Consider the following 27,581-nt stretch of genomic DNA (forward strand, 5'->3'; position numbering starts at 1 on the left):
TCAAACTGCATAAGGCTTTTTACACCAGCACCTTGAACCTAGGCCTAATCAACTGAATTTTTAGATCCTTTACTGCAGCAATGGGGAACCTGAAGCCCACCAAATATGGTTGGTTTACAACTCCCATCATCCCAGGCTGGCTGGGGCTAATGGGATTTAGAGTCCAACAAAAACTGGAAGGCCACAGATTCCACAGCCAATGAATGCCTTCCCATCAGATGTCAAATAAACAACTACAGTATCTGACTTTTAGAAGACATCTGAAGGCAGCCCTGTTTAGTGAAGTTTTTAATGGTTGATGTTTTATAATGTTTTTAATACGCTGTTAGGAACCGTCCAGAGTGGCTGGAAAAGTGTGTAGGCTTGTTATAACTTCACTCTTATGTATCCTGGCAGCTAATTTACAAAGAGAAATAGAAAACTGTTATGCAGTGCCCCCTTGTGAGTGCATATGCCACACAGTCTTATCTATGGAGTGTCTTACATCTGTCTTCTGCCTCTGTTACATTTGAATGGAAACTTCTCCTCCTGATGGCTTTAATTACAATTTATTAGCAACAGCAAACTTTTGATACAGATCAGGGTAGGAAATAATAGCTGAAAAAGGAGGGCATTGAGTTGTGAGGATTTTGCGGGTGTATCTTTATTTCTAGCAGTTCATTGTGTTAAGCGAATGTGACAACTTGAGCTTCAGTTCTTGGAGCATACTGAATTTGATTTTAAGGTGCCATCGCTGTAATCTGATGTTGAAAGATCTTGACAGGCTGCAATAAATAGTTGCCTCTGCAAAATGACATCAGCTGCCTTTGCATTTAATTGGAAAATAGACATTCTTAGTGGCTGCATGTTTACCCGAGCATGAGCATCATCCAGAGCTAGTAGTCATTGGCTGTGATATCATTTGGTGGACAGGGTTTAGCAAGCGGAGATTGTCTTGTGGCAGGCCACCCCAATCCCTGTGGGGTGCGAGATTCTAGGGGTTCCGGGCGCTTACCCAGGATTTGACTTCCCTGGAAGGAGAGACCGTGGTGTCTTTATGAAATATTGATTTATTTACACCTATATACAACCTGATGGGACGCGGGTGGCGCTGTGGGTAAAAGCCTCAGCGCCTAGGGCTTGCCGATCGAAAGGTCGGCGGTTCGAATCCCCGCGGCGGGGTGCGCTCCCGTTGCTCGGTCCCAGCGCCTGCCAACCTAGCAGTTTGAAAGCACCTCCGGGTGCAAGTAGATAAATAGGGACCGCTTACTAGCGGGAAGGTAAACGCCGTTTCCGTGTGCGGCTCTGGCTCGCCAGAGCAGCGATGTCACGCTGGCCACGTGACCCGGAAGTGTCTCCGGACAGCGCTGGCCCCCGGCCTCTTGAGTGAGATGGGCGCACAACCCCAGAGTCTGGCAAGACTGGCCCGTACGGGCAGGGGTACCTTTACCTTTACCTTTATATACAACCTGAGCCTATAGTGGAGGAGCCACAGCATTAACACCCAGAAAGTCTTGCTTCTCCCATTGTCACAGCCTTGGATCCAAGCAGGGCTCTCCCTCTCAGGCATCTGCCTGCAGCCTGCTTGTAGCCCAGTTCAAACATACAAGTGACTCCCCACTTACACAGGGGTTACGTTCCAGCCCCCCCCTTGCAGAAGTGAAATTGTGTAAAGTGGGGAGCATCCTCTAAACACCTTTTAATTGCCCTCTTTTCCCATAGAATGTGCTCTTGTTACTTTAATGGATTGTGCTAGTCAATTTCTCTGCCTCCTTTCAGGAAAAAGGTAAAAGCAGCCCTGGTCCTGCAAAATAGGAGATAGCTGAACTGTAATCTGATTTTATACTTTTAACTCATTTTTTTAGTTTCGTTGTATTAAGTCTCCTGCATACTGCTTAGAGACAACCATAGTAAGTGGTAAACAAACTGTTAAAAGTAATTTTTAAAATGCACAGAGGCCCCAAAGCAGAAAGCACTGAATACAGCAGAAAGGGCGGAACAAGGAACAAACGACCAGTAATGTATTGTTTTGTTCCTCCTAAAGCCACCCTCCCCACCCCAAGAAAAGGGAAGAGACAGAAAGACATTTCTGAGTAAGAGTACCTCTTAGCTCAGCCTATACCTCTTTTTACATGCTGCCATGGCCTCCAGTCTATATACTGTTATCATACTTCTCTGGACTCTTCAAGATGGTGGTAAGAATATCTCTTCCCCCCCCCTTTTCTGTCTAATCTCTCATTTGTTCCGTCTGGGAAAGCCTTTTCACTAGTCTCTTAAAGCAGTAGTATTTTCAACCATTTCTGCTGTATATGATCACTTCTCCCTTTCTCTATCCTTCTCTCTCCTGTTCTCCATCCACTTCACACCCTTATCTTTTAAACAAGAAAAATAAGAATGAAGCTGGTGCCATTGGGGTGATCTATCTTAGATTAGATAGAGTGTGGCTTGTCTGTGGGTCCAAATTAGTGGGTGTAAAATTGAATAATAGTTTGTTTTTATTCTCCTCCCCATTAACTGATAAATGCAAGTTTGCCCTGAGTGTTCTGAGTTGAAAGTGGGAGGGGGAAATATTAACGTTTTGTAAATAATGAAATAATAAAACCCACCGACTGATGGTCAGTGCCTTAAGACAAGCAGTCTTTTAACACTTTCCAGAACTGACAAAGCAATCAAGCATTAATGGGTGTAGTGTGTGAACGTGTTACGTGAATATAGTGGTGAGTAGGGTTGCAGAAAGTATTCCAGCACTTTCCCCCCCTCCCCCTCTCATCAAACTTGATGGGACTTTAGCTAACAATCAGTGATATTCCATGTATATATTGCTTATGTGCTCCAGATGTTTCACATACATTATCAGTTTTAGTAATTCTTATAGCGTAGGGGTGGGAAAACTTTTTTTTAAGTCCTGGGGGCCAGAGAGAGAACACTAAAGGGTTGCATTTGGCTCCTGGGCCTTTGGTTTGCCATAACTATTGTCTCTGGGCCAGAAGAGTTGATTGTTACCACACTGTCAGTAACAAGCAGTTTTCAATGAAAAAAACACATCTTAATTATGTTTAAAATAGCCATAAATATGTAATACGTATCCAGTTTGGGGCAATAGGGTTCACACTTTTAACCCGAATTGCGCTTGGGGGATCAATACATCCGAAGTGTATTAAAATAACTTTGGCCAGAGAATGTACAAAAATCAGTCAAGATATGCACGTTCCACAAAACATGTTGGGGCTATGCATAAGGACTAGATAATGTACAAAATTCAGTCAATATTTGCACATTTCCCAAAGCCCGTTGGAGCATTTATATATTGATTGGGAAACGGGAACAATTTCCTCTTCATGGATGATGTGCACATTCTCTATGAGGCCTGGTGAATGTGCACAATGGCTGGTTGTTATACGCATTAACCAGTAATCTAGCATTCCCCATAATACACACACACACACAAACAAACTACAAGGTTGACTATGCGTTTGGGCTCATGGGGAGATCTTGCTTTTAAGAGGGAATGGGGATCCTATGGGCAGGCTCTTGGATTCCTGTTGGGTCCTGTTTATGGGGTCATCAACAGAAATTAATAAGCAAGCCATACACAGCTATTTAATGTGTTTACACTGGTGAGATATCTTCAAAAAAAATAAATCAAAATCACAAAGGTTCATGTGAACCTCATCACCATACAGCCTCACAGAGCAGTGGCAAAGACAGACATTGAGCACTCATCCACTACTTTCAGCTTTCTGAAGCATGAGACAAAAATAGACAATATGCTTTACGAAAGAGCCAGTTTTGAAACATACTCTCCCTGCTCCCATTATGTCTTTGTCATTAAACTGTAATGCAGAATTGCTGCAAACTGAGTAAACTGGCCACTTCCTCCCATCGCTTTCCACATACCAGAATTTCACATGAACAGTAGTAAGTGGGGGGTGGAGGAAGAAGAGGAAGTCAGTGGCAGCAAAGATGATAAATTCCCACAGCATTCTGCTAATGGACTCTGCGTATCATTTGAAACTTGCTATTTCCAGTCCAGACAGCAGTTTTTAGAGTCAGCACAATCCTCTTTCTGTACTCCAGCACTTCGCTGGGCATCTTCCAGGTTGGGAATACCCAGAATTGCATTGGTGATATCTGAATTAATGGAACAGAGACAGCTGGCTCCCAGTTTGCCCTTGTGTGTAGCTTCTACATATGGCAGTAAGGCATGGGGGGGGGCAGATCTTCAGCTGCTTTTCTAAAACTTTGTGTAGAATATTTAATGTCAGCATTCAGATATTTAATTAGAGGTAAACATTTCTACAGATACAGGCTTACCAGTCTACACACTGTGGGGGAGAGTGAGTGTGCTCTGCTGAATGTAAAGCTAGGTGCACTGTGAACTGTCTTAGTCAAAAAGGCAACTAGATTGTGGACTTGAGGTTAAGTCCACTATCTTGTGGTGTTGATCAATGGTAGATGCACACCTGGAGTATTGTGTCCAGTTCAGGAAGCCACAATTTAAGAATGTTGAAAAGTTGGAACATGTGCAGAGGAGGGCAACCAAGATGATCAAGGGCCTGGAAACCAAGCCTGTTGAGGAATGGTTGAGGGAAATGGGTGTGTTTAGCCTAGAGAAAAAGGAGACTGAGATATGACAGCCATCTTCCAATATCTAAAGGGCTGTCACATGGAGGACGGAGCAAGCTTGTTTTCTCCTGCTCTGGAGGCTGGGACCCAAACCAATGGCTTCAAGTTACAGGAAATTAGATTCCGACTAAACATACAGAAGAGCTTTCTGACAATATGAGCTGTTCGGCAGTGGAATAGACTCCCTTGGAAGATGGTGGACTCTCTTTCCTTGGAGGTTTTTAAGCAGAGGTTGGATGGCCACCTGTCATGTATGATCTAGTTGAGATTCCTGCATTGCAGGGGGCTGGACTAGAATGACCTTTCCAGCTCTATGATTCTATGATCTAGCGGCAGATTCCTGAGTCATTTGCAGCAGATTGGCCAGAATTTCTGACTTCCAATAGTTTAACAAGAGCAACAGCAGGATGACTTTTCCCATCTAAATTAGACTGCTTTACTGAAGTTTGCATGAAAGGACTGAGCACTCATAGAATCAGAACTGTAGAGATCCTAGTTGCCAGAGGATCATTTTGTCCAGCCTCCTGCAATGCAGCAATCTCAACTAAAGCACCTGTGACAGGTGGTCATCCAACCTCTGCTTAAAAACCTCCAAGGAAGGAGAGTTCACCACCTCCTGAGGGAGTTCGAGTTCAGATCCTGAAAACAAATTGCTAGACACACAGTGTGTTCACCCTGTTCTTTAATTCTAACTCTGCCTTTGTACCTGTCTCCAGCTGGTGGAGCTTTGGATTCTTGTAAAACGCTAAGTAGATCTGACAACCTGAAGTCCATCCACCTATGGTGTACACTCCTCTATTGTCAGACTACTCAATCTGTTGTCACCTCACTCCAATTCAGATATGGTAATATTTGCATCCTTCTTACAGGCTGCTCTAGGCTATGGGCAGATGTTGCCAAAATATAGATGACTGAGCAACTTTTCTCAGTCTTGATAACTGTAAAAAAATAAAATTTTCCTCATCTTCCAGGGACTCTCCATGTGTATAATGACCGTCTAATCAAGATTGCTTTTGCCAATGAAGAAATTAATGCAATCTGCAAAACAAACATAATGTATAAACCAGATTATACAAAATTCATCCTTAGCTATTATCGGATTGACTCGGAAAGCAAGGAGATCACAGTCATGCAATCTCCACAGTCTGTGGAAATTCCTCCCGGTCGTGAGAACAAGTCAGAGACATTAATTTATCCATTTAAAATAAAGCCCTTTATGCATTCCTCTGTTTCTGGTACCTACTACTGCAAAGCTCTTTGGATACTTAAAAACCAAGTAAGAAGGGGAAATGGGACATTTATCCTTTTCAGAGGTAAGTTCTTGAAGGCAAGTGAGCGGTGGTGGGTTGAACAACAACCGGGGGTGGGGCAGGGGTGGTCAATCTTGTGTAAAGGCATTTAAAACTTTTGCTACCTTTATTTGAATGTATACTATAAGCAGACAAATTACAATGTCTAATTGCAAACAAATCACAACCCCTTAAAGACATTTATTCTGATGTAAGCTTTCATGGACTAGCAATTAGGTATAAGACCTTGAGTTCCTTGAAGGAAAAACGGGATAGAGATTTAAAACAATGAGCCTTGGCTCCCAGTTACCACTTATCTGCATGCTTGGTTTCCCTCATTTTCTTGCAGAAAAAGGATATACAGAGCCCCCTCTTACCATGTGGGTGTGCCTTATCACCATCACCATTATTTTGACGGTTGCAAGCATCATGGGAACTGTCCTGCTGTTCTGGAAGAGAGAGGCAAGTAATTCTTACTTAACATTGTGTTGCATTTGCTGCAAAATGCAAAAAGTTTTGCAGCATCAACCATTCAGTAGTGCTGAATATTAAAGTCAGTTACAAAATGCTTGGAATGAGGGCTTCTACTGATTAAAAAAAATCTTACTTGATTAATCAAATTTTAATTTATTAAGATTGAGTTGATTAATCAGTTAAATCTGCATATGTTTGCATGTGGCCAACGTAATAGTTCTGGAGAAAAATGCATTATTTCTTTGTCTGTAGAAAGTGAGTCTACAGGCATCATCTTATCATCTTCAAGAGGGACCCTCCCCTCCTGTGGGAAACAGATGTTCCCTACCATCTGCAGTTTTATATATGTACACACACACACATACATACACACACATACACAACTCATGTGAAAAACCATTTATTTAATTATTGAAGTGTTGCCTAATCAGGAATGCCTTTTTGGTTGATGAAAAAATGGTGTATAATAAAAGAAAACGAACTTTTACTTAATTGACGATTGCAGCCCTATTTGGAGCAGAAATTGATTATGTGTTGTATACCAAGAGAGTTCATATCATAGCACTGTTATGAGTATCTGTTTGAGTATCATAGTACTCATATCAGTGTACCAGTTTGTGGGCTTCTGGTTGGGCACTGTGAGAACAGGATGTTGGACTAAATGGGACTAGATGGGCCATTGGCCTGACCCAGCTGGCTCTTATCTTATCCTCATACTTCCCTTATCCTGACTAGTGGGAAGTCCTGGGCAGCCTTTACAAGGTCAGTGTGTTCTTTGGAAGAGAAAACACTGCAGGCTTAGGCTTGTGGTGACTTTGTGACAAAATGTCTACAGATTTGAAGGTTGATACTTATATTGTATTATTTATTAAATTTTGAACCTGCTCTTCCTCCCAAAGGAACCCAAGGTGGCAAACATCATACAACACAACACAATAAAATTATAATAAAAACATATTCAAATCATTTAAAAACAATTGGAAACATCAAAAACCACTAAGAACATCTTTTTTAAAAAAATAATAAGTAAAATGGCCACATGCCTCACTGTTAATTTCAAGGTTATCAGGAGCAGTATATTTCGGCTATTTAAATGCTTGTGTGAACAGCAATGTTTTAAAATTCTTTTTTAAAGTTAATAAGGAGGGCAATGAAGGTATCTCACCAGGCAGAACATTCCAGAAATGGGGAACAAGCACCAAGAAAGCCTTATCATGTGTGAGCTCCAATTGGGCAGCACCCAGCACCACCAACAGAGCCTGCCAATCATATGGCCTGAGTTGGTTGATATTAGGCAGACCCTCTCTTAGTTACTTGGGTCCAAAGCCATTTAGGGCTTTATATGCTAGAATTTACACCTCGATTTGGGCCTGGTAGCTCAATGATAATTCAAAAGCAAGCATGCACACCCGGTGCTAATCCCATTGACAACCTGGAAGGTGGAGATGACTGACTCACACTTCCATTGCTTTGAATGGGATATTAGATTTCCCATTGACCTCCATCAATATGCCTACCGTAGGGAAGTTTTAGCTGCAACGGACTGTCAGATGCCCTTGTGCTTCTGTAATAGTTCTGGGGCATTGCCTCTGAACTCCAAAGTTCATTATGTGGACAGTTCCTAAGCTTTGGTTTATTATTCACACCACAGAGGGGTAGCTGTATTCAAAATCTTTTCAACTCTTTTGAAAGGTAAAGAATTAGGAAGAAGAACCAAAGCTTGTACATGTTGAATTTATGCTTTGCCATTTATTCCCATTCATCGTATCCTCACAAATTTGTGGTGTGGCCTCAGTGGAGACAGATCAAGAAATGCCCTGCTCAGAGGCCAGCCCCTCCACACACTTCAGGCAGCTCAGAACCTCCAGAGCCCTCATATGTTGTGAGTATTACTGTATATCAAGAATGACTTTTTGTAGCAGCCCTATTCAGAAGCCATTAAGTGTAACATGGTGGAGGCTCAGGGGGAGGAATCCACTGCAAAGTTCTGCTGAGAGGGAGGTTTACCATGTCTAGCTGTACGTGTGAAGGTTCCCTCTCTAGACCAGGGTTTCTCAAAGTGGTCAATATTGAACCCACCCCCTTCAGGGGTTGAAGGGACTATCCAGGACTATCCAGCAATGGAAGAAGACCTAGGGGTCAAAAGGGGCCTGGAGTGGGAAAGAAATGTATGAGGTACAGTGTGAAAAATTTAATTAAGAACTATGAGCCTCAGAAATAAATGACATGAGCATGTACAGAGTGTACCTCCCTTGCTCTTCTGAACAACACTGAAAAAAGGTTGATCACCAAAGAACATGGTGACTTACAGTAAGACTCTAATTCATAAACCTGCAGCCCAATATTCACATGTTTGCTAAAGCCCATCAGGTTTCTCACTGGAGAGTATGCTATATATATTATTTTCACAGAATCATAGAATTGTAGAGTTGGGACCCCAAGAGTCATCTTGTCCAGCCCCTTGCAATGCAGAAATCTCAGCTAAAGCATCCATGTTTAGCTAGTAGATAATCATAATGCTACTAGATAATTCTGCAATGATTAACGCATCAACTCTGTCATTGAAAAGGAACTTCATATTCACTTTCTATTACCAGGTCTTTTCTGTCAATTCCATCCCTTAAAAGAGGGATATATGCTATATTATTTAGTAAGCAACAGAGACGAAGAAAAGCATCTTGGGCATCTTGAATAAATGCATCTTCAAATTTGTTATGTATTGTTGAAAGCTGAAGTGCTCTGAGCCATTGAAGATAAAACAGTAGAAAGCCATGCAGCTGTGCAGGAGGGAAATTGCTCTTATGACCTGGGTGGGAAAGAGGGTTGAGCCGAGATTTGGATTAGATGCTTTTGGAAGTTGTATTCTATCCTTGACTATTAGATGCATGAGCAGTAGGTTTTAATTACGGTTTATGGTTACCAGTCAATTCAAGGGGTGGTTGTTACAGGTATCATTTCATCTTTCCTCTTGCTGGGAGAAAAGGTGCACAGGGCATACTGTCATTTGATATCATGCTTTAAAATAACAGCTGAGACTCAAAGAACAGAGAAGGAAACTTTTATCTAGTTTTGTCAGGCCTGGAGTGTTGGCAACTGCCAGGAAAAAGGCAAGAGCTGTAAATCACAGGTTAGGAACTGGACACAGTGAATATTGTCATGCCTCATGAAAAGTCCCAGCTAGAACAGAAAGCTTGTACAGGCCTTTCTAGTCAGGGGCCATCCGTGGGCAGCCTGGGTGAAAGGAGGAACTTCAGGGCAAAAGCAGCTTTAGCTTCCCAGCAGGCGGGACTTACGGGGTGGGGAGGCTGTGGGGAGGTGGGCACAGTGCAAACATAGCAGTGAGAACACCCAAATGGCTGTTCTTACAATACTAAAAAGGCCTTGGGTTGTTCCTCAATGCACCTCTTTTCACTCTTGGGGTTCACATCATATTTTTGCTATTCTTTGCCTTCCCTACTTCTGTAATATCCCCCAGTCATGTTGCTACCTACTGCAGTGGTGAGATCATCTTTCATTTAGTTAATTCACATCCTCTGTCAGCTTAGGGTAGTGCTGGTGTATTCATGGCTGCAGCCCCACCTAATAAAAAACTTCCTGTCAAGCCTAAATCCAGCTGACTGTTATTTGGGGGTCCTTTCATCTATGCCCCCCCCCCAATTTTTCTCTCTTCCTGCCCTTTCCCATCGCAGTCACAGAAGGAGAATTGATTCTTGGACAATGCTGTGCGTTATCAGTTTGTTTTGAAGTGAGTGGTGGGAAACAGAGTTTGACAATTTGTTCTTTTCCTCTTGCTGTGTCACTGAGCCTTGCAAATCCTGCACGTTCCCTGTTCTTCTGTTAATGCCACCTGTCTTCCCGCATGCGGAAGCTCCTCCCACCATCCTGTTGCTAGGGGAACTGCCACCACGACCATGGCAACCTGCCGTTACCATAAACACACATAAGTGCTGTTTTGGGTGCCTTTTTTTAGATAAGAGACTTAACATCAATACATCTGACATACATATTTAGTGGCAAGATGTTTCATCTCTTTGCTTGTGCTTATTTGCAGACTCAGTTTCTCAGTTCTGGGTATTCTGAGCCTCTGCCCGGGGGGTGTAAATAGCAGAACCCCCCTTCTTCTCCAGCCTTTCTTAGTGATAACTAGGAGGAGCCTAAGCATGGCTATTGCGTTCTTAAGGCAATTGTTGGGATTAAGCGTAGGGTGGAGTATTCTGCTGTATTTCCAAAAGATAAAAAACTGGATCAGCTAATCCATTTTTCTTTTAATCACCTAAGCTGCAATCTTAAACACACTTACCAGGGAGTAAAGCACTGCTAGGCAATGTGATATGCACTTCCAGTGTAGAATAGTGGTTAGAGAATTGGACCTAGGACCTGGAAGACCAGGGTTCAAACCACCATTTGGGCATGAAGCTCACTGGGTGACTTTGGACCAGCCAGCACCTCTCAGCCTATCATACCTCACAAGGTTGTTGTGGGGATTAAATGAGGATGGGGAGAACCATGTATGCCACCTCGAGCAAAAGGTGGGATAGAAATTATATAAATAAAGTATTTCCTTGTAAATATGCACAGGATTTTGTTGTTATATAGCTCTGTCTCAGTGTCAGGGAATGAGTCATTTTAGATTTGAATATATTTACATGAATCCCTTATGTAGCATACCGTAGTTATTACACAAATTGAGTTTATAGTCAATGTCTCACACGAAAATATGCTGACAATTCATGACACTCCTGTGAGGCAGGGAAAAAGCAGCTTACGAGATACATGAGGTCCCTGGCTAAACAGAGTTTCAAACCCAAGTCTAACACTCTTAACTGTTAGGCTGCAAACAGCTAATACGTGTATAGGAATGATCTAGGGGTTATTTCCCCTTCCGCGAGAAATGACAATTCAAGTTAAAACAAATTAAATAAATCCCAATATAACTTAAACCCTGTGCAGAAAAGACTCTTGTCAGTTTTCTTTTCCCTCAGACTTTAATTCAAGGCTTGTAATATTATAAATGTTTGAAGCCTTGGTTTCTAGTGTTGGGCCAAGGTGTAGGGCATCAACAATGTTTGCTTGGTGCCAAACTGGTTAATAATGCAGAGCCATTCTCATGAAGATTATTCCGTTCTCAATTTCCCCTATCCTCACTTGGGAACCTTGGGGATGTACATAATTTAGGGCAAACCCCTGTGCACATTTACCTGGGATGAGAATAGTCTATTATTGAGATCCCAACATAGAAATATAAAACCATTGGTAGGAATTAGAATTTAATTTGTATGTATAGGATATTATGATTAACACGTGTCCTTCCCCTTCCTTCCTGCTTCAGGAATTAGGACCCCGGGAACCCGATGTCTATTTTGCCATTAATAAAAGTACAGATAGTCCATTGCACAAAAAGGTGCCAGCAGTCAAGGTAAGTCTAATACTTTTATCCCCGTTCACTTCTGGGTTGGCTGCTGTTACGGAAGCCATATGTGTGATGGGAATGCTAGCAAGAACAAACATATTATAATCTGCAGATCCTGGCTCACCCAACTCAGCCAAATTACTTGTCACCATCAGTGGTATCTCCTGTCTGAATCCTCGACTGACAGGGCATGTGAGGTATGCTTCCTGGTGTTCTGAACACTGCATAGATAACTTCTACATGCCCAAGATTAAGACAAGCCACTTCTAATAATACATTTTATCTGGGTCATGTGTATCCACTACTAAGGCAGAAGCAGCTCTTCAGGGTCAATAAAGGATAAAGTCTACAGGTCAGGGGCTGCTTCTCACCATTGCACTTTAAAGGTTTCTTGTGCTTCCAGATCAGCTTGTCAGGTAGACACTGTTGATCCAGTTTTTCTGGAACAGTTCAACAGTAGCTTATTTCCAGCAGGGCAACCAGAGGGCAACTTTTAATCTAATTAAAATAGCCCATGATCAGGTCAACTCTTTCAAAACTTGGGTTGCATGTATATGTAACTATCTTGAACTGAAGGCATAACATAATGGTATGACCAGACTGAGGGCAAGTCTGAAAATGTATCCAGAAGTGGTCAGACTTTAGGTTTGCAGGATCTGCTTTGTTTTACACTGTAAGTCTCAGATTCACTAACCAGAAACAGGTGCAAAATAGTGGCTAAGGAAGGTGGATATAGATTTGATGGGGAAATTGCCTCCGAGGGCATGTTCCATACTGTACCAGAAATGGAGTTCACAGAAATTATTGATCACACACAAATTTTGGGTATCTCTCCCTCCCCCCAGCATATTTCCCAATTTCAGCAGCCTAATTTAGAAGGGGGAGAAATGGTTTTGTTGCCACTATGCTTAACCCATTGGGAATTTTGCTGATCTGTAAATCATCTGGAGATCTATCTGTAAATCCCAGTCTGGCTTCTGGCTGCCTGTGCTCTACTCTATGGTGTTTCGGATTTTTTTAAAAGAAAAATCTTGCCTCTCCATTGTTGCATATGCAATAAATTAAAACCATTGAAAAATGGAGTCACAGAAATCTCAATGTCCAATGGGTGCATACTTTGCCAAAAGGGAACTCATTGAAAGAAGCAGGGAGCAAGTGATGAAGAATTCACAGCATCAAGGCTACAAAAAATCCAGTTAACCAACCACTACTGGTGCCTTTGAAATGAGAAAGGATGGAAAAAATGAAAAGAGGGGGTGTACCTACATTTGCACATGCACAGTGCCCGGATAGTGCAGTCAAATTAATTCTGCTAAAGGTAAAGCAAAATTGCACTGTTAGCAACCTGCACATGAAGAGATTCTGGGTTATTATGTGTTCTGTCATGTATGCTATGTACGTTGCCAGAAAATGAAAAGATAATATGGCAATATCTCCAGTGTGGTGTAGTGGTTAAGAGCGGTAGTCTCGTAATATGGGGAACCGGGTTTGCGTCTCTGCTCCTCTACATGCAGCTGCTAGGTGACCTTGGGCCAGTCACACTTCTCTGAAGTCTCTCAGCCCCACTCACCTCACAGAGTGTTTGTTGTGGGGGAGGAAGGGAAAGGAGAATGTTAGCCGCTTTGAGACTCCTGAAGGGGAGTGAAAGGCGGGATATCAAATCCAAACTCCTCCTCTTTTTCTTCTTCCTAGATCAGCCAATCCTGAAAAGGTTTTCAATCTTTTGGGTTTCACAGAACTCTTCATCAGGCAAATTGAGGGTTCAGACCATTAAACAACAATATAATTTAGACCCTTATACTTTGAATTAGCAATGTGCTTTCTGTGTATTAGAACACTATGTAGTAAGAATCTCCTGTACCTCTTCCAAAATAGAGGATATTTCATTATGAGCTAATTCTTCTAACTCAAGTTAGAAAGGGAACATTTGTACTTGACTGTCATTTATCTGGTGTCTTGTTTCTATGCTTGGCTCTGAAAACATATAAAGGTTGCCAGCGCATCTCTCTCTAGACAAGTCCAATTGGAATGCCAGCTGCTTAATTTCCAGATTATGCCTATATTGCTCTTGGGGCCAATTTGGATGTTGGTTGTTCTCTGGAAATAGCAGATGTGGAGTCAAATGCAACTCAGCATACCCACAGAAATATAATGTGTGAATTAGAATCGTGTGGATTTCATCCATGCACTAAAATGTGTTTCAGAGTACACACATCAGAGTACAAGTGAGACCCATTGTTGCTGGGTATTATGTCACTTTTTGGGTGGATATGCAGAAACATGAGTGATTCCCATATCTGCCAGAAGAAAGTAACCTCTGAATTGCCACTTGCCAATGTTAAGGTAAACACATGAAGCCAAACTGATGACTTTGACAGGTTAGGCCTTCAATGTTTTTTAAACTGAAGAAGGGAATAGAAAAAATGAACAACAACAAAAACAACAGTATGGTAAATACAGAACCTCCATTATTCTGTGTGAACGTCTACACACACTTCACTTCACTTCAATGTACTCATAAAAAGGTAAAGGTAAAGGTACCCCTGCCCGTACAGGCCAGTCTTGACAGACTCTAGGGTTGTGCGCCCATCTCACTTAAGAGGCCGGGGGCCAGCGCTGTCCGGAGACACTTCCGGGTCACGTGGCCAGCATGACAAAGCTGCATCTGGCGAGCCAGCACAGCACACGGAAACGCCGTTTACCTTCACGCCAGTAAGCGGTCCTTATTTATCTACTTGCACCCGGGGGTGCTTTCGAACTGCTAGGTTGGCAGGCGCTGGGACCGAGCAACGGGAGCGCACCCCGCCGCGGGGATTCGAACCGCCGACCTTTCGATCGGCAAACCCTAGGCGCTGAGGCTTTTACCCACAGCGCCACCCGCGTCCCAATGAGTACACCCAATGTACTCATAGCATTCAGTATTACATGCCACCGCCTTACCCAGGGCCTGTGTTTCCTGTGTTTCAAGCTCATTATCTCTAAATCAGAACAAATGGCAATTCACTGAAAACCTGAATTGCTGTTTGCTCTAAATGAGTACTAAAGAGTGGGTTTCCTTGGGGGAAAGCAGTAGGACAAGAGGAATGTGGATAAGCCGTAACTGCCTGAGGGTTTCTTTTTCACATGGCTATACCTTGTGAAGATATCCTGAACTGGTAATGTTAGGGATTTGTAACACCCATATGAAGGTTCCCTTCTTGGGTGTCATCCAGGTCCTCATGGCCTCCCTAACAGACCTGCAGCTATCCCATGTATGAGATCCTGTTCCATTGCTACTTAAACTTGGGTTGAAAAGTAAGAGGTGCAAGTTCTCACAGGAGCATAGAAAACTTCCTTATAGCAGGTCAGACTATTTTCCCATCAAGGTCAGCTCCTCAGGATCTCTGGAGAAGATTTTCCCCATCACCCACTACCTGATTTTAAACTGGAGTTGCTGGGGCCTGAACTTGCGACCTTGTACATGCAAAACACATTCTCTGCTGCTGAGCTATGGCCTTTATTACTTCTTGTGGAACGCATACCACAACAAGATCTGTCAAGCTTGTTCTATGTTCCGTTTTAGAAAGTTGGTGAATACTTTATTCTAGCAAGTTTATGAGGGCAGTGGTTAAAACATTTAAACTGTAAATGTTTAAGTGAAGTATTAACTATTTTTAAATCTGCACATTTTAATATTTTAAGGTTCTTTTTAAATTTTTATTGTTTTATTTCATTTCAATACCACTCATATATATATATATATATATATATATATATATATATATATATATTTGCTTTCGTAGATTTTCACGGGTACAGGAATGCAGGTTTTGGTGTCCTCGGGTGTCTTCCCGTGTAAAAGATGGGGTGTCTAGGCGACGTTTCGACGAGGTCTCACTCGTCATCTTCAGGCTGGTGCTTTCGGCTTCTTGTTACTGGAACAGAGCAGGATCTCAGTGTTTGAGTTCCTATAAATACTGTTGAGGAGGTGTGGATTAGTTGCTAACTAATTTGGCCACACGGGAAAGAAAAACTGGATAGCTTCCTCACACATCTCAACAGCCTACACCCCAAAATACAATTCACTATGGAAATAGAAGCCAACAACCAACTTCCCTTCCTTGACGTCCTAATCTACAAAAAACCTGATGGCTCCCTAGGACACACTATCTACTGAAAAAAACACACACCAACCGCTACTTACATGCACAATCACACCACCACCCTGCACAAATAAACTCCGTAGCCAAGACTCTCATCTCCAGAACCAAACGCCTGGCTGACAAAGACCACCTGACAACTGAGTTACAGAATCTCTCAAATGTGTTAATTGCCAATGGATACCAGCAAAACAGGGTTATGAAGCTAATCCAAAAAGAAACACCCCCCAAAAACCAAGACACAGAAGAAAACAATGGCATGGCCCTCCTTCCGTATATCAAGGGCACTACAGATAAAATTAGCAAAATCCTCCATAAACACAATATCAAAACAGCCTTTTGCACCAACCAAAAAAAAGCCAATATCCTCAGAAACCCCAAGGATAAAATCCAGTTGGAAAACCAAGGGGTCTATGAAATACCCTGCAAAGTCTGCCCAGCCACGTACATTGGACAAACAAACAGACGAATAAATGCACGTATCGCAGAACACAAGAATGCCGTCAAAAAAGAAGAAAAAACTTCCTCTCTTTTCCAACACATGAAAGAAACAGGACACGAAATTAATTTTGCAGATTCCAAATTGCTCTTTAACATGGAACATCACCACAAGAGAATAATCATGGAAGCCATCGAGATAGAGAAACACCCTCACAACATGAACAAGCGTGACGACACATCCCGCTTGCCAGACATCTGGAAATTAGCCCTCCCCACAAAAACTGACACCAGATCCAGAGGCACACAGAACGCCATCACCAATCAACCACACCAGACCCAAACCCAGACCCTCTCCACAGATGAATTACAGATACCATCCAGTAGCCAAACCATGGTGGCACCTCCGGATGCTGCACCCCCCTGCAATCCCTACACAGATCTGGCTGGCACAGGCCACAAAACCACAGCTCGCCCCTATACAAGAAGCCAAGCCAGAGCACAACTAAGTGCAGTACAGCCATCTTCTCAGAAGAACTCTTCACAAAGTTCAAGAGGTCAAGACACAAAGGCTTTAGCAACTAATCCACACCTAATGACCCACCTAAATGGTACTCAGGATATCACTCAAGAAATCACTCAAGATATCCCTCAATTAATTAAGGAACAAAAGAAGAAAAGGCACACTAGCCTGGAAACTTCCTCTCTGCCCAGAACATTGGAGGCTATACACCACACCTCCTCAACAGTATTTATAGGAACTCAAACACTGAGATCCTGCTCTGTTCCAGTAACAAGAAGCCGAAAGCACCAGCCTGAAGATGACGAGTGAGACCTCGTCGAAACGTCGCCTAGACACCCCAACTTTTACACGGGAAGACACCCGAGGACACCAAAACCTGCATATATATATATATATATATATATATATATATTTAAAATCTCAAAGCAGTTTACAGCCTACATAAAAACATCAAATAAAACATTCCAGGATCAAACACTCCAAAAGAAGCTCAAATACAAAATGTACATTCAAAGCAACATAATTAACGGGAAACTAAAATATTATCTTAAATATTTCAAAATAAGACCTTACTGAAGGAGGTCAAATATAGAATACTCATTCAAAACAGGATAATTAGCAAGAGAATAAAATATTATTTTAAATATAGAACCTACCTGCTGCTGCCGGTGGTGGTTCATGGTGGCCAATGGCTGTAGGAATGCAGTCTCAATGGCCTGGGTCGACTCTACACTAAGTGACTTGGGTGCCGGCAGAACAAGGAAGGGGGTCTTCAAGTCTCCATGCGCAACACTAAGTACACACTTTGCAGCACGCTTGGTACATCACCAAGGTGCTGCCTAGGCAGCTTTTCACTCTATATACCTAGTGGAAAAGCAGACGATTGCAGAGTCTCAGTCTGATGGCAATCACCTGGAACAGAGTGCAGCCACACCTCCTTTCCAACAAGCCCAAGCCCAGTTTTAACTGCCATCTTGTTTTTATGGGATGGATCCCTCTGCCAATTGAAAGGATTCTTTATACTGTATTTGTGGTTCACTAACTGAATGTTCCTGCAGATGAGGGGGAGCACTGAAACATGCTGCACTGCTCATTTGAAGCAGTAACGGTTGTAGCAAATAATTATTTACCTCCTATTAGGGCTGTATCCATGGCGTGTCCTCCAGTTCATCTATTCCAGAGACTGATTGTACCATTATATATGGGGTCCTCTTTTCCAGAACATAATGTTTTTTTACCCTTCCCCTGCCAATTTGCAGGTGTCTCGACAGATAACGCAAGAAATCACAGATGTGTATGAGAACAATACAGCAGATTTGTATGAGAACATCTAAGGAGAGAGAGCTACATTGCACAGTCCTGCCTTTCTCCAGAGCTCAAAAGAAGGTTCTGAATTCCCAACATGGAACAAGCCGTACATGCAAAATGTTCTATTGATGTAGATACAGGTAATACTGATACACATCAACACATGGAGCAGCCCAATATTGTTCCTAGAAAATCCAGCTCTTTGAGACACATGCTTTCTACTGAAGAGAATGGGCTAAGAAAGTGGGAATGGGAGCATCATTGAAGAAGAGAGAGATTTGGGAGAAGAAAATGGGAATCTCCTGAGTTAGCTATGATTTTTTAAAAAATTATTTATGATTTTCAATTATATACATTTCACTAGTTTTACAATCATTCTAACTCTACTTCCTCCTCTTTCTGCGGTCCCTTAACTTTATTTTTTTACATTTCCTACATATTCTAAATTAACTTAACTTACTCATTTATTCATCTACTTTAAATCTTATAAAATTGCATGTTATTACAATAATCCTGCCACTGTTCTTATCTGTTTACAGTTTGTTTGTAGATATTCAATAAACCATTTCCATTCTTTTATTTAAAAATTGTTATCTTGATTTCTTATTTTTCTGGTAAGTTTCGCCATTTCTGCATATTCCATAACTTTTTGTATCCATTCTTCTTTTGTCGGGACTTCTTCTTTCCATTTTTGGGCAAATAACATTCTTGCCACTGTAGTCGCATACATGAATAAATTTCTATACTTGTTTAGGTAGTTCTAAACAATGAATAAAAAAGTGCAGATGGCCATGCATTAGATTTTTGTAATGAAGTCAGATACTTAGACCTGTGCAATTATGATAAAATTCAAACTGACCTGGAGGTTTCTCTCAGTTTTAGACAATATTTTGTGTTTGAGAGAAGAGGGGCACACTAATATTGCAGCCCCAAGAGGCCTTGTTTAAGCCACAGCCAAAAAGACTATTATAAGTGTTTTCAATATATACAAATATTCTAAAGAAAATTTTGTGCCCATGAATCAAGGACATTTTGTTTGTTTGTTAATCTTCAGAAATGCATTGACATAAGAAACAGCAAAACTTTTTACTTTTTTCTATAGCTTAGAAGTCTGCAGGCAGGAACCATCTTATTTGCTAACTTTATGTTGGCTGTTCTTTGAGCCTTTTGGGCTGAAGAGCAGGGTAAAAATGCTTTGTATAATAAATATAGGTTATTAAATGTTACATGTTTCCTAGAACACCCAGCAAATCCAAAGAATCCATTTTGGCATTGTTAACGGAGAAATCTGAGGGCTCCATTGGACAAAAAAAACAAGGACACCAGCCAGGAATACCAGAGCAAAACAGCAGCCAGTAGGCTTGGTCTTTATTGAAGACTGTTGCGACAGGACTCCCACCTGCCACAAGGTGAAACAAGATGGAAGCCCCCAAACAAAAGAGAAACCAAACTTTTATTAGCTGCTAATCCCCATGTTACACCCCCCAAACTACATCACTAATACATCATGGTTACATCATGAAAGGGGAGGTCTGGTGGCAGTAATCTGAGCATCCTGGACCCTGCCTCATGGTTCCCCTTGCCAAACACCTATCAAGTGTAACAAAAGAGATATTTACTGTATTTTTCGCTCTATAACATGCACCCGACCATAACACACACATAGTTTTTAGAGGAGGAAAACAAGAAAAAAAATATTCTAAACAAAACAGTAGATGTATGATTTTTGTGGTTCATGCTGTGGCCACAGACATGTGATCTGATGGTGAGTTTGGGGTAGCCCAATGCAAAAATCCTGAGGATCCATGTGGATCCATGCTTTGTAACCACGTTTTTGCACCACTGCGGCCCCAGGCAACAGTGGGTGCGTGATTTCTTTGGTGCAAGTTGTAGCCATGGACATGCTATGTGATCTGATGTTGAATTTGGGGTGACCCAGTGCAAAAATCCTGAGGATCCATGTGGATCCATGCTTTGTAACCAGGCTCTCTGTCCCTCTCTTCTCCCCACTCAGTGGCTCTTCTCCCGCTTTGCTGTTTCAAAGCGAGCAAAGTGAGCCACGGAGGAGGGAAGGAAGGGGAACCATGGATCCTCTGCTCATGACTGCAACAGATCCCCCTGCCATCCGTAGGCATTCGCTCCATAACACGCACAGACATTTCCCCTTACTTTCTAGGAGGAAAAAAGTGAGTGTTATGGAGCAAAAAATACGGTACATTCCCCTGTTTCCCAGCCAAGTTAATCACACCCTTTTGTCTTCATCTGGGTTTGTTATTTCTGGAATGGCTACCTGTCTGGCACTCAGGTATCAGGATGCTCAGGCAGAGGGGCTGCTGAGTAGCTGAGCTCACATGTCTATATGCATTTCTGAAGTTTTCCCAGTGAGTCAGTACATAGATACATTTATCAGTGAATTGTTACATTTGGTATTGTGCAGCAGAGGCCCTTTGAATAGATAGGAAGAAACTGCGATGAAGTGTTTTGTGGGGACAAATCACAAAAGTCACAAAAGTGATTGTGCTGATTTTGGTAGTGGGCTGCATGTGCATGATATCTGCTGGAGGGACAACCCCCCCCCCAGCCCATACATAAATTCCTGCAACACTGTCCCTCAGGAAGAAACTACAGATTCTAATGAGGAGCTATATTAGTTTCTTGCAATGAAAAACTTACGGTAGTCCTATAGCAGGCTACTATTAACAGATTTTAAAGACTTTAACAGATATATTAATACCTGTCCTTGTGAAAAGAAAACTTATTTTATCAGATGCATGACATGGGCAGGAAAAGTATATAACGTGATTTTGTATGTCATAAAATGTAATCAGATATTCAGATTTTGAACAGGGGGGCTGAAAGACAAAGGAAAGCTTGCTGATAGCAGACATAAACTACAGGAATCTGATCCAATCAGTCAACTGAAGTTAATTTGTGACTGACATCAATATGAGCTTGCCATGCTCATCCCTTGTCTGATAACACTCAGTAGGGATATAGTGAAGCTTTAGTGGAGAGCATTATGAATATGAATCAGCAACGGTGTCACCATTGGGAGGAAAATATATTGAGTTGCATTAACAGAAATGTCACACACCAGAAATAAAAATAATATGATTCTACCTGGTACAGACTTGGTTGGCCTCAGCTGAAGTGCATTCAGTTAAACATACCATAAGAAGTCTACAAACTAGTCAGGATCCAGAGTTCTACAGTTGTGTTTTTAAGAGACATTAGGCCTTCACAGTATAGAGGCAGAAATAGTGAAGACTTGACAGCAATTTGAAATATCTTCAGAGCTGCCACAAGAAAGGGTTGAGGGGAAGGAATGTTTATCAGAAACCCAAAGGAAAGGACAAGAAGCAGTCAAGAAATGTACCGTCGGGTGGAACAAGAGATGATGTAAGTTCTCCAGCACTGGCTTTGAAAGAATTTGTATATTTCACGAATGGATTACAACTAGCAAACTCTGCCATTGTGTCGTGTTTTGTTGCCAGAGGATACTCATCCCTTCCAGGTATTTTATATGGGTTTTCTTCACCCCCTCCACCAGTAATACAGCCTGCACAGAAGGGAGAGGGAGGATGGATTTAAGAAAAGCTGTCCCTTAAGCCACCAGATGGTGCCCTTGATTCTCATTGGCTGTCTTCTTTGTAAGTCGTTACCTCTGCCAAGATCTTGTGCTGCTCCTTCCACTAGTGGAATCGTATACATTTAGTCCACAGCAAATGCAGTCAGCTTGTTTATCTGTAATATTACTGCATCCCATAATAGTTGTGATTATGCCTGTTTGGACACAGGTGTTTCACCAAGTATCACACTACAACATGAAATAGTAATTTCAGGGTACAGGCTGAATGTCAGCAATAACATCTTCACTATTCCATACCATTCTAATATTAAGCTTTCAGATGGCATGTTTATATACTTTCATGGTGGCATGGACTGGGACAGGTCTACCTACCTATCACAGAAACATAGACACTAAAATGGTTTGGCCTAAGGGTTAGACCAACAGAGGCTACTGACCTTACTCAAAGCACTGAACAAAGTCTTCTGAAGTAAAAAGGACTGTTCTTCCACAACTCTTGAGGATTAAGCTCCAAAGTAACGAGGCTTAGGTCCAAGCTATCTAAAAGACTGCATTCCCTAATATGCACCTGCCTGGGTTTTGAGATCTTCAGGGGAGGCGCTTCTTTTGGTCCTGCTCCCTCACAGGCATGCTTGATGGGGATGCAGGAGAGGGCCTTCTTGGTGGCTGCTCCCAGACTGTGGAATTCCCTCCTTAGAGAGGTTCGGCTGGCTCCCTCCTTGCTGTCCTTCTGCCAACAGGTGAAGACTTTCTTTTGACTGCTTTTAATTAAAGGGCTGGTGCTGTGCTGTTTCTATTGTAATTATTGGTATGTTTTAAACAGATTTGATATATGATTTTAATTCTATCAATATTTAATTGTATTTTAATGATTTAGCCTTCTAAGTTTTTAGTGGTTCTTATTTTTATCTGTAAACTGCCTTGAGTCCCATTAGGGAGAAAAAGCGGGGTATAAATAAATATATAAAGAGGATGATGAAGAAGATGATAATTTTGTCCTACTTTATCTATGGCATCTCATTCACCAACCGCATGTTTGTAAAGATCTTGATGCTGCATTCTATCAGCTACCACAGAGATGGAAAATAAAGAGATAAGATGCAAAATTCCTTATTGATACACAGGGCTTTTCCAGACTTTGTGGCAGTCTAACAGCATAGTGCAATTGTTGGAAGAGTACAATTATTTTCGTCTATTAATAATCAAATGTATATTATTAGCAAAAGTAATTTTCCACAACCATTAAGAGTAGACCTGTCATAAAGATGTCTGTGGACCACATCTGGAGGTTCTCAAAACCTTCTTCAAAGGCATCTCTAATTTATTAGGAAGTTACTGTTTATTATAAATTTCTTTCAAAAATCAATCGCATTTTTCATCTAACCATATAATGCGTTAAGTAAAGCATTCTACACATCAGTCCTCAGAAACATACCACAAATGTTAAAATATATAATAACAATCCCTGTTAGGATATGTTCACGTTACTGCTCACTTCGTATCCAGTTTTATAATCAGATTGAAACTGCTTTAAGAAAACACAAGCCAAAGAGCAGTATTTGTCAAGAAACCACAAAATCAATATGGATCATGGCCAATGTTGTATGAAGGTGGCTTCAAAAAGGGGCAGACTGGATGAGAAGTAAGCAGTTATATGAAAAGAATCTAAATCTGCTCCAGCAGAGCAATCTCCTGCCCACAACAGAGCCACCCCTTGGGAAACCTGATTACTTTATATAAATTAATATTGGTTTTCGTGAATTTTAAAATATAGTGTCATGCTTCCTTGTTAGCTGCCTTTGATTTGTATCCTGAAAGACTATAAAAATAACCACTAGTAGAAATAATTAAGAATGATAATATTTACGTGTCCCAAAGGTTAGTTTGTGGTGCAAAAGTAGCTAAATATAAAATTATTTAGTTTCCTTATTTGATTTGTTCTCTATTTAATTGTATGTTTATTATCGCATGTAAGCATGTTATCTGTATAATGCAGAGGTAAAATGTGTCTCTTCTCATATGTTTTTGGACACCAGACTCCCATCAGCCCCAGCCGGCATGTCCAATGGTTAGGGGAGGTGGGTGTTGCAGTCTGCCAACATCTGGAGGGTCACAGGTTCCCCCGCCTGTTTTGAGGTATGTTTTATTCTTGGCCATGGGACATGATGGAAAGGCACCTTGTTGATGACAATCTTTTGGTGGTGTGGATGCTATAACATGGTGTGGCCCAGATCTAGCATTCTTTCAATCTATTTCTGATTGATTCCTGATAAGATTTCTGGGGTCCCATACTGGATAATTTCGTACTAGGACAAATATTTTGCTAAGGTACCTCACAGAAGTCAGGTTCCCCTGATAGCATGGACATATGATTTTGAATAACCTTAAGCGTAAACATTACTTTGCTTTAAATCCCCGTTTGTTTTATTCTGACTGCGGAAGGATCTCTGAAGTAGAGAGTGAATTCAGATCTGCAGAAAGGGAAATGGGCCAATTTCCAGGAACCAGTTTTTAAAATTTCTTTGTTAATTTTCATAAAATCTATATACTGCTCCATCAAACAAACAAAAAACCTCGAAGTGTTTTTGTTTTTTTTAAATCAAGAATTAAAATCAATGCTTTTTTTCTTAAAAAAAATATTTAGGGATACTGTATTACTCTCATTTTCCTACTTGTACTGAAATACTGCCCCTCAATGAGGCCAAACTTAGATTCACAAAATGTTAGGGGTATGCGTACCCTTGCATCCCCCCAGAAAAAAAAACCACACAGATTAAAATTATCACAAAAATATTACAAACTTATTTAAAAACATACAAAAAGTTTAAACCACACTGGAATAGACTAAAACGAATTAAAGCTCCTACAAATGTTCTGAACGTGCGGGTAGGCTTATCTCCCCGCCGAAAATAATATTGTGAAAGCGCCTGCCTGACATCAATAGGCAGAGAGTTCAGTTAGCACGGTCAGGAACAATCAGAGCAAGGTTTTTTTGTGTGTGTTTTTGGACACGTGCTGCACTGAGGCAGAAGCGACCCGGCTTTTTCTGCTGCCTTCCCAGACTCGGTTCGAGGTCCTCCCTGCAAAGACTTGGGAAGCGGGGACGGGAGGGGGCAAAGGAAAAGGAAGAGCATATATATATTTGCACGTCTGTACATCTGTGTGTGCGCGTGTGGTGGGGAGAGACTTGCCCTCCTACTCTTCAAGGCATCACTGTGAGATGCCAGACCCTAATCAACAGCACCGGTACCTCCAGGCTCGATCCTCATCTTCAGCCCCGGCAGCCGCGAAGAGAGCCAAGCCCTGGCAGCGGCAGCCGCGCTCCTCCTCTCTGTCATCAGCCAGTTTGGCCTGACACATTGAGTAAAGGCAGCCGAGTATTGTCCTAAAAGCAGAGGGGGGGGGGGATAGGAAAAAAGAGAGAGAAAAGGAGGGGTGGGAATAATTCAATCAATCACATGACTTGACAGGATTTCTAACCATTTTCTTTTTGTGTGTGTGCAACAAAATCATATCTATATATATAAAAAACCACACACACAGCCCCCCCTCCCTGCCTCCCCCCCCCCCACAGACACACGCACAAAGGAGCTAAGATGGGACAATAAGGAAGCATCTCAAGGTAAGAATGTCCTCCTGGAGGAAAGTGATCTTTACAGGCTTCAAAGATCATTCGTCCTCAGGCTACATCGCTTGGGGGCTGGGGAGCGGGGCTGGCTCGGTCTTCCTGCGGCTGATGTGCCCAAGGTCCTCAGCAGAGGGGAAGGAGTCGTGACAGGGGAGAAAAAGCTGCTCCTACCATGATTGCTCCATTTCCCACGTTTCCTTTTTTTGTGTGAGTGTGGCTGGGGGGGGTGGAAGAGAGATGTAGGCGGAAGGAGCGCGGGCAAGATTGCTAAGCTTTTGGAGGTGTGATAGAAAAACTTCCCTTCCCGAACTACTCAGGTTTTAATGGCTCCATAGGAGGAAATGTGGAAGGAGAGGTATCCAGAGCGAATTCCCAATGGGGTAAAACAACAAGCAACTCCTGGGATCGGGGGGGGGGGAGAGGAAGAACCCCAGAAAGTGGAAACAGTTTTAAAAAACACGACCTCTCTCTTTCTTAAAGTGCGTCAAATAGGATGAATATAACATACACATACGAAATGGATTTCTTCTCGTCTCCTTCCCCCATCCCGGAATTTTGGCAGGTTAAGAAAAACAAAACAAACTCTTTCATTTGACTGCGCGGGAAATGAAGCAAAAATGAAAAGACTCATCATCTCGGTGGTGATGAGTCTTGAAGGAAAAAGACACCACCACCCCTTTCCGTGTAACCTGAGCCCTTCCCCCTTTTGGAAGGGATTTGAAGAGCAGGCTGTTGTTGAAATGTATTATTGAAGGCAGAGGGAGGGAAGCGGTTAGTGGGGAAGGATCTGCCGAGCTCACGTTTCACATTCTTTAGCAACCTTCCTTCTGTGAAGTGTGAGGGACGCACGCGCGCGGGCTTTCAACAATCCCAGCGTTTAACCCCTGGGAACAGATCTTTGCCTTTCTCTGCTTTGAAGCAAAGACTTCTCAGACCCGTGTAAACAATGCGCGGGCGCGCGAGTATGCAGGCGGTGGGGAATGCGGGGAGGAGGGCGAGTTTCCCCCCTACGCAGCTATGGAGGAGGTTGAGGGTGGAGTGATTGTTGAAAGCTCTTCAAAGATCCGAATGGAATATATTTTTCTTCGGTGATGTTTTCCATCTGCTGCAATTTATCCTTGCTCGACTCGTTGCCAGTTGTGAAACGACTAGGTATCTCTTTTGCTCTTGTCCAGCCATCGTTATCGACTTGAAATTCTATAACATTTTAACTGCCTTATACTCAGACCATGGGTCCATCTAATGTGTTGTCTCCAGTGGATCTGTGCCAGCCTTAACTGGAGATATTTGGGAAGGAAATTGGGACCTTTTTAATGTAAAGCATGTGCTGCCCCATGGCCCTCTCCTACTGAGGACTCAAACATTGCTGTTTAAAGAAACCCTATTAACCCTGCCCCCTGCAACCTTAGGTCACATTCTTATTTACGTGGTGAATTGTTATTCCCAAAGGAGGAATATTTGGGGAGCTATTCCCAATATGTACTTCAGTTACATGTCAAAGTTTATGAATTAAGTCCCTTGACTTTTCTAATACTTCAGTTGCACTTGTTCAGATCAGTGTGTATCGAAAGGAATATTGAATTATCCAGTTCAAAAATCCATGGGGTTGAGTTGCTCAGGGACACTTTGTAAGCTACGGAAAGGATAACCATAGTGTGTTGATGGATTGGTGCCCAATGGGGATGTGGTTGGTTGTGATGATAGCAGCCTCAGTTGAGCAGAGGGGTGTAGGGTTGTCCTTAAACCAAAACATCACTGTTTCACGTTGTGTAAAATCCTGCCTCGATTTCAGAAAGCTACAGCACAGTAGAAGTCACAGGAGGTTTGAAGGAACCCTTTTCTCTCAAAATTTTCTCACCCAAATTTAGTGTTGAGGGAAAATATTACTATGACTAAGGACCTGACTTCTTTCTGTACAGGGCTGCTAACCTAAAGGTGTTCACAAGAAATAAAAGCCCCCCCTGCCCCGCCAAAGAATACATGTTGTAATGCATTTCGATCCATTTCATTCTTCCTACCCAAGTCATTGACCTGCAAGTGAGAGTTTTATGTATGATGAAAAGTTGAGAAGAGATGTAAATGCTTCCTGAAATTGTGAAAATGGGAAATCCTGGGTTTATTAGACAAGTCAGGAGCAGAACTTTGTTGGCATCCATCTATCTTGAGACACAATGCAGT

The 27,581-nt window shown here is 42.0% G+C and overlaps 2 protein-coding genes and 1 long non-coding RNA gene across 9 annotated transcripts in view; 2 read left to right on the plus strand and 1 right to left on the minus strand.

Annotated features, from left to right (window-relative positions):
• Nucleotides 1–532: 532 nt before the first annotated feature.
• On the minus strand, nucleotides 533–26,181 carry LOC144329027 (uncharacterized). 3 transcript variants are annotated; one of them, XR_013394469.1, is made up of 6 exons: nucleotides 25,912–26,181; nucleotides 25,026–25,160; nucleotides 17,535–24,864; nucleotides 6,272–6,343; nucleotides 1,449–5,643; nucleotides 533–1,070 (listed from the first exon to the last, which is right to left on the minus strand). It is a non-coding gene; the product is annotated as an uncharacterized LOC144329027 (long non-coding RNA). The 3 variants fall into 3 exon arrangements; XR_013394468.1 differs by having other exon boundaries at nucleotides 17,535–25,160; XR_013394470.1 differs by lacking the exon at nucleotides 1,449–5,643 and having other exon boundaries at nucleotides 533–1,010; nucleotides 17,535–25,160.
• NFAM1 (NFAT activating protein with ITAM motif 1) lies at nucleotides 2,066–22,758 on the plus strand. The gene is made up of 6 exons (XM_028747857.2): nucleotides 2,066–2,174; nucleotides 5,577–5,918; nucleotides 6,244–6,356; nucleotides 8,164–8,250; nucleotides 11,698–11,784; nucleotides 18,138–22,758. Exons 1-6 carry the CDS (start codon nucleotides 2,120–2,122, stop codon nucleotides 18,210–18,212), a joined length of 759 nt encoding a protein of 252 aa, XP_028603690.2. The 5' UTR covers nucleotides 2,066–2,119; the 3' UTR covers nucleotides 18,213–22,758.
• TCF20 (transcription factor 20) overlaps nucleotides 25,188–27,581 on the plus strand; it is a 202,939-nt gene continuing 200,545 nt past the window's right edge. For 2 of the 5 annotated variants that reach the window (XM_028747852.2, XM_028747854.2), the window contains exon 1: nucleotides 25,188–25,397. The gene's annotated coding sequence lies outside the window, so the exon portion shown is untranslated. The remainder of the gene's footprint in view (nucleotides 25,398–27,581) is intronic. The other 3 variants (XM_028747837.2, XM_028747844.2, XM_028747855.2) reach the window with 2 other exon arrangements.

This window comes from Podarcis muralis, chromosome 10 (genome assembly GCF_964188315.1).
Source record: "Podarcis muralis chromosome 10, rPodMur119.hap1.1, whole genome shotgun sequence".
Classification (NCBI taxonomy): domain Eukaryota; kingdom Metazoa; phylum Chordata; class Lepidosauria; order Squamata; family Lacertidae; genus Podarcis; species Podarcis muralis.